At 38.1% G+C, this 10,898-nt stretch overlaps 2 protein-coding genes and 1 pseudogene across 4 annotated transcripts in view; 1 reads left to right on the plus strand and 2 right to left on the minus strand.

The window, feature by feature from the left end:
- Positions 1 to 195: 195 nt before the first annotated feature.
- On the minus strand, positions 196 to 3,519 carry LOC148721650 (uncharacterized). Of its 2 annotated transcripts, none has more exons than XM_088736487.1 (3): positions 3,211 to 3,519; positions 2,061 to 2,145; positions 196 to 892 (listed from the first exon to the last, which is right to left on the minus strand). In XM_088736487.1, exons 2-3 carry the CDS (start codon positions 2,091 to 2,093, stop codon positions 536 to 538), a joined length of 390 nt encoding a protein of 129 aa, XP_088592613.1. In that variant the 5' UTR covers positions 2,094 to 2,145; positions 3,211 to 3,519; the 3' UTR covers positions 196 to 535. The 2 variants fall into 2 exon arrangements, with proteins under 2 accessions (XP_088592613.1, XP_088592612.1); XM_088736486.1 differs by lacking the exon at positions 3,211 to 3,519 and adding an exon at positions 2,282 to 2,367.
- Positions 3,520 to 3,755: 236 nt separating this feature from the next.
- Positions 3,756 to 6,133, minus strand: LOC148721651 (uncharacterized). Its single transcript, XM_088736485.1, has 2 exons — positions 6,008 to 6,133; positions 3,756 to 4,592 (listed from the first exon to the last, which is right to left on the minus strand). The coding sequence occupies exons 1-2, from the start codon at positions 6,119 to 6,121 to the stop codon at positions 4,224 to 4,226; spliced, it is 483 nt and encodes a 160-aa protein (XP_088592611.1). The 5' UTR covers positions 6,122 to 6,133; the 3' UTR covers positions 3,756 to 4,223.
- The window catches only part of LOC148721652 (uncharacterized), a 5,495-nt pseudogene continuing 705 nt past the window's right edge, over positions 6,109 to 10,898 (plus strand). Inside the window, exons 1-6 of the transcript XR_015992589.1 lie at positions 6,109 to 6,846; positions 7,522 to 7,605; positions 7,972 to 8,243; positions 9,050 to 9,179; positions 9,782 to 9,837; positions 10,358 to 10,494. The product of XR_015992589.1 is annotated as an uncharacterized LOC148721652 (transcript). The remainder of the gene's footprint in view (positions 6,847 to 7,521; positions 7,606 to 7,971; positions 8,244 to 9,049; positions 9,180 to 9,781; positions 9,838 to 10,357; positions 10,495 to 10,898) is intronic.

The raw sequence follows: 10,898 nt of genomic DNA on the forward strand, positions 1-10,898 counted from the left end.
TGGATGAGAATCTTTCTACCGAGAAAATATCAATAAATCAGTGGAGCTCAGGAAAAAGGAAAGTACAGTGTATGTGCCATATGCTTGGAGTGCAAAACTTAGCAAAAAGCCTTACGATATTTGAAGGAAACTTACGCCAACAGGCAGTTGCATAAGAAAAGTGGATCTAGGCAGCTCCAACATAACCCGTAGTAGTACATGATTAAGATTTATTAAACTGTTCTATATATGATAAGCAATGGCATAGCCGTCGAGTGTAAATGAAGAAAATTACATCCAACATCTTGCTACATACTCCTACTCATTCATTTGAGAATCACAATTGCAAAACTTCGATCACTTGTACAAGATTTTTAAGGCTGAACAATACTATGAAATAAATACATCGTAAATAAAGAAGCTTTAGGGCAGACAAAACCACATCCCTAAGCTATCTTTATTTTCCATACAGGTTCAGTTGTCATGACTAATCCGAAACAAAGTTCACAATAAAAAGCTAGTTTTGATTCTTTTGTCTCAGGTATGCAAGACAAGGTCAGTTGCATTTATTACCGCGTTTTATGTTGTATTTTGGCCAATACCCGAGTTTCTTCTTCATACATTCAAGGTACTGACCCTCAACACAAGTGCTTACGGGTTTCTGCACCCATTTAATTCCTAAATTTATCCCGCCATCCTCACTGAATTGTTCTTGAATGAATTCATCAATATACAACTGTTGGTATTTATGTTCCCTGAGCCGCCTTCGAATGTTGTTCGAATGGCCCACGTAGATATAGTCTTCCTCAAAGCCTATGGCATAAATCCCTTCTTCTTTTGGTGCTTCATCGAGATCATCGGTGTAGGATTTCCAAACTTCATTGATCAGACGTTGACAGATGCTTGCGGCCATCTAAGGCGTAAGAAAGTTCACAATCTCTTGAATTCTGAGAAAAAACATCTTATTTTTGGGTCAAGAATCGTTAGTGCTAAGGACAACACTGTCATTTCAAGTTAAAGGGGGCAAGTTTCTAAAGAAACTGTGGTGCTACGTCAATGGGAGTAACAAGGTAATTTGGATTTTATCGACTGAAATGACAATGTAATTTGGTCACAGTGAAGAGTTTGAAAGCTGACGTTTCGGGCGTTAGCCCTCAGATGAAGGACTAGCGCCCGAAACGTCAGCTTTTAAACTCTTTACGGTGACTAAATTGCATTATCATCTTAGTCGATAAAACCCAACTCCGATTAGTGTCACTTACTCAAAATGGATGTCATTTTCGGGGAAAAAGAATTCAAAGACAACAATCGCACTATGTTCTCAATGTTCTCTTGTATTTACTTTTTACCTAAAATTCACAAACCTAACAAGCTGGGTCGGCCCATTGTCTCGGCTTGCAGTTGCCCTACCGAACTTATCTCCAGCTATCTAAATCCCACAGGGATCAACGAACGCTTTTCATTCCACTAATTTAGTCGTGTTTTTCTCGTTGCCATGTTCCCACCAATAACGTAGCTCCATTTTCTGCCTTTAAAAGCACACACAACCCACAATTCCTCTATTCGCTCCGACGAAGGGCTAACGCTCGAAACGTCAGCTTTTGTAATCGTTACGGTGGCCAATTTACCACTTCAACTTTGTTGATATATCCAAATTATTTCGTTACCCCCACCGACGCAGCCCCAAACAGTTTCTTTAGAAACTATCAGCCTTTATTCATATGTTCTCAATGGTTTGAGCTTCAGATGTTTTCCCATAAATTTAAACTGTTACGCTTGGAACATTTTTTATTTGGTTTGAAAAAGCTGCGTGCTGCAAACAAATGAAATCTTCTGCCAGCCGATGTTCAGAGGAAACTATGAGAGATGAGATGAATAGATGATGAACATCAAGTGATGAGGGACTATATGTTTTGGCGCCTAAATCTAAAGGATGAGTTACGCTTAGTGTCGATGAAACAATCTCTTGTTTTCACAAAAAACAACACACTCGCGAAAACATACTGCAAACGTATCAATGAACCAGTGCGGACATGATCACGCCGCTTTATGAGTTTTGTCAATCGAGAACGTTTTCTTACATCCTCTGAGCATGTCATCATAGCAGCAATCATCGCAAAGTATTTCCGTCGAAAACATTTCGGTTGAAATAATTGAAGCTTACATCTGTACATAAATAAACAGAAGTGCGCGAATTAAGAGCTTGCTGCTTTCCTCTTTAACGGAGAATTAGGTGTTTCCCGCCCAAATGAACGACAGTAGCCCAAAAATAGATCAAAGCTTATATTCTATCGAAGCTTACCTCTTTTACTTGGACTGTGTTTGTACGAGTTCAGAATGTGTGACTCAAATATAACACTTCCTTTTATATAAAAATGAAACTATGTTGGCTGGCCAATGAGAAAACTCTGATATTACAACACCTCGTATTTTATTGGCTGGAAGGGAAAGGGACTTTCCCTTACTTGACCTATATGCCTATATCGTTGAATTTCTAAGAAATGGTCACGGTGATTATTTTCTCAGAAACTTCATATTCGACCTGAATTGATCTTAGATAATCTTCCAATTTATTGATGGACACTAGTCGGCTCTTGGTTGGAATTTTACATGACAAATTAGGTTTCAAAAAAAGAAAATAACTGAAATTTTTCTGAACACGAAACTTAAGTCAATTTGTTTGTTCACACGCTACGCTTTCAGACTTTTACCTTTCCACGAAATATTTGTGCTTGAATAAACGTAACATATTCCATAACATATTATATCTTAACATATTATATCTGATAACAATTATTTTGTGTCGACAGAGTTATTTTTCAGCTAGATCTATAAACAAAAAGGAAAACTACTAATTCGATAAATAATAAAAAAAACACTCGACTTCCACTGAACTGCACAAACAATAGGGTGGCGACTTCATAGAAATAACCTCATTCGAATCATTTAACCAACCTTTAGTACGATTCTATTGTCTTTGAATGACCCAATCAAGGAAAAAACAATGACCAAACTGAATTGCGCGTTTAACCTTAGATTTACTCATTCGATGAAGTAGATGCAAAATATGTTAACAACATTCTGTACGTTTCGATTCTGTTCTGCTGTTGTCGCTCCGAAGGCAGATTTTACGCGACCGACCTCGACCGACTGCATTTATGTTTTCATTGTCGATATGTAAACTCTCACGGCAGTATCAGAAGTTTTGAAAGAACATGAAATATTGCTTACCTCGAAGTCTTTCAAAGCGTTCAAGATTTTCCTTGATTCAAATTTGCCGCGTCCGCTGGTGTTTATATTGGCAAAAGTGCGTGGTAATGTCCAATGTAGTCATCAAACACCCTTCGACTTCTACGGGAGCAAGTTGTGTTCTGATTGGATATCAATAAGGGTTTTTCTCACGGTTACTGTACCAAATCATCAGTCAGCAAAAAAAAATAGAATAAAAAGGCAACAGTATACATATAGGAAATTCCTCAAAATGACCAGTTCCAAGTCTTTACACAGGTTGCCTTATCGAAAACAGCATTTTACGCATCGCATCGCAGTTTGACCAAATGGCGTGACGAAATCTCCGCCCCCACAGGCTAATAAAGAACAATGAACCTCCGACACGAGCGCGCCCATTCCAAACGCCTGCCTCTTTTCGGCCACAAGATATGATATTGTTGCAAAACAGTAGAGAAACCCGTGACAACATGACCTATTCACTTAACATGGCGACCCGTGAGAACACGCGGTCCCTTAGCATGCATTGTATCCAAGTAACAGAAGACTCCGATTATAGTTAATTTTATTCGTCATCATACGAAAAATAATATTTATCTTAAAATTACATTTGTAACTGTATATCACTGAACAAAACAAGTGTAAAAGTGTACTAAAAATCCCATACATGTCTGCTGCGCTTACCAAGCTTACCAGTGAAATAGTTAATATACATTCTTTCAGTTGGACTCACGTCGTCCAATAGGCAAGAAATAATGTTTCCACTTGTGAAATTAAAACAACGATTCTAACATTGATTCAGTTACTTCTCTTAATTATAATAACGACAGAATCAAATATAGCCAAATAAATTTACTGTACTGTCATGTGAAAATGAATATTTAAAATACAATGCTCATATATTAATTGAGGACATCACTGAGGTTAACAATTTAGCCGCTCGACTAGCTTGATTTGGCGGTACCGAAAAAAAAAACGCCATATCTTGACTATGTTACACAAACCTTGCAAGACATTTAACGCCTTATGTTATACTTAGGCCAATAGCCAAGCCTGTCGGCAATACAATGTATATATTCGATTTCAGTTCGATCGTCATTTCTCTCATAAATCCACTTCACTCGTAAGTCTCTCCCCAAATTCTTCTTGAATTCCTCCTTCACGAACTCGTCGATCCTTAGGTTTTGGCGCATGTGTTCTCCCAGTCGCCTATGAATGTCATTTGACCGACCACAGTAAACAACTTCTGGTTCCCCAAAGATACCAAACTGCGGGATTTCTGTCACTAGTCCGATGACATAAATTCCCTCAAGTTCAGGAACTCGGTCTAGTTCGTAAGGTCTCCACTCTTTTCTTAGCAGTCTGTCACAAATCTTTGATACCATCTTAAAAACAAACGACACGCAGAGGAAATTATAATTCTAGTATGATTAAGCATGCGTAATATGAACATTTAGGTGACATTTTTTCGAGGAAACCTGCGATCCCATGCCTCTCGTAGTGTAAAAATGGAGCTTAGATTTTAGCCGCTAGAGATGCACACGTGCGCGAGAAGAAAAAAACAACCGCTGTTATAAGCTAAATAAAAAAACCAAGCAAACAAACGAAATTCTCAGCCAACTGGTCCTCAGAGGAAACTATTCGGCGGAAAAATTAAAATTTGATCGTGAGTCACGGCTAGGGACTCAAGCTCGATTCTGAAAAACAAAAATATCAAAACCTTTTTACCGTGTTAGTCTGTTGAACTCTTAGGGGGTCTTCTGAAACGGTAATTTTGAAGAAGTAATTCAGTTAAATGCTCGCCTGAATCAGAGCGTCTTGAGGTATTCAAACGCCTTTTTAAGCGCGAAAACTGGCTACTGAAATTTGATTTTAGAACTCGACTAACAAAGAACCGTGGGAAGGTGTCGAACCGAGTTCAGTAGAAGCCGATACGTGCATGCTAGTTACGATGTCTCGACCGTCAACTTCACCTCGAATGCTGTATTTGCCAGCCAGAATATGAAACAAACGCACTGTATTATTATTTTTGTAATCAAAAGGTTGAAAGGATCAGTGTAACTACATAGATTACTAAGCCGACATCGATCGACTAGCTTGGTTTCACTCTGAATATCGATCCTGTAAAAAGCATTTAAACTCATTACACTAACTCAATAAACATGATCGACGAGCAAAAAAAAGAAGAGGAGCTCAAGATCGAGAACTAGAGGGCAAATGAAATCACAAGGAGATATCTCACCTCAAACTCAAGTAACTCTGCGCTGTTTGCTTCTTTGCTGATTTGAATCTCGCGCCGAAACCCCAAATATATATACGAAACGATGTCCTATTTTTGACTGATTACAATGAGGGAAATATACCTTACAAAGTTGTTTATCTTTACATCAAGGGACATTTCCGTTCAAAACTGAAAGTGCTGGCTCAGCAGATTCCCTTCAGTCAATTTGTTTGTTCACATGCTATATTTTCAGAAGTTTACTTCAGTTCCACGAAATATGTGCGCTTGAACGAATACATTCCGAGAAATCTCTAGTACGATTCTAATGGCTTTGAACGACCCAATCAAGGGGAAAATGACCGCAAAATGCGCTTTTTACCTTATATTGTCTTATTCGATGAAGTGGAAGCAAAATATGTGAACAAAATTCTGTAAGTTTCGATTATGTTCCGCTATTATCGTTCTGCATTCAGATCTTGCACGACTGACCTCTATCGACTGCATTTATGTTTTCATTGTCGATATATAAACTCTCAAAGCAGTATCAGAAGTTTTGAAAGAACAAGAATAATTGCTTACCTCGAGATCTAGAGAGTCTATCCAGCGTTCAAGATTTGTCAGCAATTCAAATTTGCCGCCTCTGCTGTTGTTTATATATAGGCCCAAGTGCGTGGTAATGTCTATTTTAGCCATCAAACCCCTACGACCAATATGAGAGCAATATTTTTTAAAGATGTATCCTGATTGGATATCAATTAAGGGTTTCTCCCAAGGTTATTGTCCCTAATCAAAACTTGCATCTGTCAGCAAAAAAGACAGAAAATTCCCCGAAATAACCAGGTTCCCTAATCGAAAATAGCACTTTACGTATCGCATCACAGTTTTAACCAAATGGTGCGACGACAAAAACCATCCTATTCCACCAAATATGCTAAATAACGGAAAATCCGGCTACAAGATATGATATCGCTGAAGAATCAGCTGTAAAACTCTCAGTAACATGACATATTCACTTAACATCTAACGACCCGTGAAATCACAAGGTCCCAGCATGCATTGTATAATAATAACAACAGAGCGCTATCATTATATCTCCGCGATGGCGATCAACCTAAGGCCATCAATTAGATCAGGGTTAAATCCTTGTTCGAGATCTTTGTCCGTCTCTCCATCGGGTTTATTAAAGAGAACGTGTCACAAAATATTTCAAACCAACAATGATGGAGATTGCATCGTGTCACGAAGGTTCTTAAGCAGTATGTATACCAGTGGAGTCAACGTTCACGAGGAGCGATCTGGCGTTCGAGTGATTGATTTGAGAAGTGACACTGTCACTAAACCCACCGATGAAATGAGGGCTGCAATGTCTACCGCACGAGTTGGTGACGATGTTTATGGAGAAGATCCAACAGTGAATGGTTCGTATTTAATTTTTATTTGATTTTTGCATGGAGAGAATAACTTCATATGGCAGCTTGGAGTAGTTTGTGGTGTTCCTGAATTTCTCAAATATGTAAATTGACAGTCCACCAATTAAGCTACAGTCGATAATCGGACAAATGTCCGGTAAATTTCAGGAAATGACGAGCAAAGTTTGGCCTGGTCGGACAATCTGACCGTGAATGTCTGATACAATGAAGAATCTGCTTAACTCAAAGAATGAGGTTTTCAGAATTTGCATTATAAAAAATTTATGTACACCGTAAAAATAATTGATTTTGAAATCTTGGGATAATGAAAGGGTTTAAGGTGAAATTCGTATTCCCGGAAAAACCTAGAGAAGTCAAAGAAAAGCCCATGAAATTTGATTCTAAAAAAAGGTGTGAATCCTTAAGTAGTTCAGATTTGATTCAGGCTTAAGATATTGTTGCAAGTGCATGCAAGGGCGTGGTGTGCATTTGTGAAAGTTGGTACACAGACTTATCCTAAAGTTAGGGAATATCCAAGACAATCAAATATATACTTTCATAATTCTCTAACCACAGGTTAATAGTAATATAGATGTAATGGCTGATATCTCTTAAAACTGTTGCATTCAGTTTTTTGTGTAGGTTCACAGAAAACCTTGTATGTTTTTTTTCCTTATATATTAGAGCTGCAGGCCAAGGCAGCAGATCTGACTGGTAAAGAGGCTGCCCTATTTGTACCAAGTGGAACAATGGGGAATTTGATATCAGGTAATTTTTTAGCGATTTTACCATTGCTTGCGTTTTTATTTATTTTCATATGGAGCAGACCTGTTAGGAATTGAATTTATGCTGGCAAACAGTTTTGTAGCTTTGGTAACTTTGTATGATATACATGTATTATTCAAGGCTTTTGACATTAGACAGACCTCTCCCTTAAGTTCTTCTTTTTTAAAGCAAATAAAAACAAGAGAAAGAGCTTGACAAAAACCAATATAGCCAAAGGGATGATTGTGTACTTTCAATGCTGAAGTGTCACATTCCCCAGGCAAATTTGTTAACTGTTAATCGCTACCTGTATGATAATATTATTTTTATCATTATCGATAACAATCATATCCTAACCTCATCTTTCAGTAATGGGACACTGTCCTGGTCGAGGAGATGAAATACTTGTTGGTGACTCAGCTCACATCATATTATGGGAGCAAGGTGGAGTTGCACAATTGGCTGGTGTACACTCACGGCAGGTGCACACTAATATCGATGGCACATTAGACTTGATGGATGTAGAGGAAAAAGTGCGTTCCCAAGGAGATGCACATCAGCCATTCAGCTGTTTAATTTGTGTTGAACAGACACATAATGCAAGTGGAGGCAGGGTGTTGCCAGTGGAATATTTACGAAAGGTATATTATCAGGGTTAAGATTCCAACCTTTTTTCCTTGATTGTGGTGACAAAAAAAGGAAGGATTTAAGCTGTCACTAATGAACCATATTTTCAACTAAAATTTACTGCATCATTTCAGACTGGTTTACCATCATTGTTTTGCATCTTCAAATAATTGGAAATTTCCAGCAAGAATTAAAAAGACAGTGATGGGAGGACATCAACTGATCTATTCCTGTGCTTCTTTCCTTTTTATATGCTAAAATATGCAAATGAGGATGCTCTCTAAATTTACAATAAACAGGGAAAGTTAAAGTGGTTTTGAATTTTACTTTCAAATGATGTTCAGGATAGAATTCTCCTTTCTTGATTGGAAGGTAGTTTGTGGCAGCTTGAAGCAAGAGCCTCGTACAGGATAATGAAGCCAAAGAGAGTGCACCTCAGTGGCAGGGAAGGCAAGGGGCCCATGGGGCCCAGGCTCCCCTTATTTGAGTAAAAAAAGCAGACGTGGAAGGAAGAAAAGCCAGCACTGTGACACACACAAAAAATTATGCCCCTCCCCCCCCCCTTTAGCGCAAGGTCTGGATACGCCATTGTACCTGCATGGAAATTAAATAGGATTATTGTCAATTAGGTAGCCGGTATTAAAGGGGCTTTCTTCCCACAACTGTCATCTAAAGAGAGTTTGTATGGTTTATGGGGTACATTTGATATGTAGCAAGTGAATTTTAACAAGTAGCAACAGTGCTGTAATGGGAGGGAGAGGCTCAATCTAAATTTACATTGCCACTTTCAATGGACCAACCTGAATAATTATGTTATCAGGTAAAAGAGGTTGCTGCAAAACATGACCTTAAGGTTCATATGGATGGAGCAAGACTCTGCCACAACCCTTGGTGTTCCTGTTGCACAGGTCACCAAGCATGTTGATTCTGTCACATTTTGTCTTTCAAAGGTAACAACATAATTATACTGTTAGTAAACACTGTTTTGGTGAGCATGATTCTATAAACAGAAAGTTTGATTGCACCACTGTGATAATTAGTTTTGTCTCCTTGAAGTCATGAAGTGATCAATTTGTCCTGCAATACTACAACTATAGTGAATGTACATTGCAGTGTTTGATTTAAGTGAGTGAAGAAAGAAAATGAATTAAATAACAACTCCCCACCTCTATCTCCCACATTCATGTATCTTAGTTCTTAGATTACAGATGGGCTCTTAGCTTGGATGCTTAAGATTAGCGATTGGACTTCACCATTTCCCACACTCTGGTGGTTATTGAGTCAGCCCTTTTAAAACTCCCTCAATCAAGTTGTTATCTCCCTCTATGTACTTTCTGCCATAATATAAACTCCCAGGTAATTTAGACAGGAGAATTTTGTCTAAGGCACATGAATTTTGAGTAACACCTATTCAGTATGATGGTCTGTTCTCATCGCCTTTTGTACAACCACATTTTGCAATTGCAAGGAGGTATTGCATGTCAATCACATATGGGAATTTAATGTTCATGGAATGAAGGGCTTTTTTTTTCTTTTTTACATTTTCATGTAGGGGCTGGGTGCTCCTGTTGGCTCAGTAATAACTGGAGATAAAGATTTCATTTCAAGGTAAAGAATCAAACCTCATTATAATGACTGAACTTGAAACAAAGCAGAGATGCACTTACAAGAAAAATTCCTAGTGCATGATGAAGTTGAGTACATTATATTGTACTTAGCAGTCCAGAGCTTCCTTTTAATAAACTACTTTAATTGGTCAAACTGGTTATGTCCCCATCCAAATTGCTTTATACTGATGCCTTGAGTAAAACTGAGGAAGAAATTAAGAATTTGATGAGCAACCAGGAGGCCTTGAATTGCAGTCAATCTCTTAAAGTTAAAATATGTTTCTATTCTATAGGTCGCAGAAAGGAAATAATTTTTCTTTTTTTGTCGTTTTTTTTATTCATCCTCAACTGTATTCAGTAATTTAGGAATGTGGTGCCCAAGATGACTAGAAGAGTTCACCTTGAATGTTGTTGGAACTTTTGTTTGTACTAATTGCATTTCATGCTATAAAGTGAAAAAAGAAACAAAAAATGCACAAACAGAATTCTAAGTTTGACAAGTTACAAAATTGCATTTTCAGGTGCTTGCGTCACAGGAAAGTTCTTGGGGGTGGAATGCGACAAGCTGGTGTTTTGGCAGCCGCAGGGATTTATGCATTGGATAACATAGCACCAAAACTGAATATAGACCATGCTAATGCACAGATTTTAGCAAAAGGTTAGTATATTAGTTCATCTTCCAAAGCTCCTGACATAAATTTCTAGCCATGTAAGTCTCACATCACACATACTCCCATAGTGGCCAAAAATCAAGCCAACCAACCTCCTCTCCAAATTCCATTATTTTTTTTAAAAGATTTTTTTTAACAGTTTCAATTGGCCAATTGGACTTAATTATTCTTATATACTATACTCATGGGTTGATTCCCATGTGAACCCCCTCCTCCCCACCCCCCTTAGGCAATAATGATGACTGTTCCCTAGCTCTAAGGCCACCATCTCTACCAAGTGCCCCGAACGAAATAAGTTATTTGTTCCCCTTCTTGACCTCCAGGAAATTTTAAAACTTTTAGCTGTAAGGTAGGCCTTCTCTCTCCCTGCCCCCAGAAAAATATACTTAAG

This window comes from Stylophora pistillata, chromosome 10 (genome assembly GCF_964205215.1).
Source record: "Stylophora pistillata chromosome 10, jaStyPist1.2, whole genome shotgun sequence".
NCBI lineage: Eukaryota > Metazoa > Cnidaria > Anthozoa > Scleractinia > Pocilloporidae > Stylophora > Stylophora pistillata.

Bases quoted from the DNA above. Each gene is read 5' to 3' on its own strand.
- LOC148721650 (XM_088736487.1), bottom strand. From the start codon at position 2,093: ATGATTGCTGCTATGATGACATGCTCAGAGGAT. The intron at 893-2,060 runs GTAAGAAAACGT...CTTACGCCTTAG, and splicing joins TGATGACATGCTCAGAGGAT to ATGGCCGCAAGCATCTGTCA.
- LOC148721651 (XM_088736485.1), bottom strand. From the start codon at position 6,121: ATGGCTAAAATAGACATTACCACGCACTTGGGCCTATATATAAACAAC. The intron at 4,593-6,007 runs GTAAGCAATTAT...TTTGTTTTTAAG, and splicing joins TAGACTCTCTAGATCTCGAG to ATGGTATCAAAGATTTGTGA.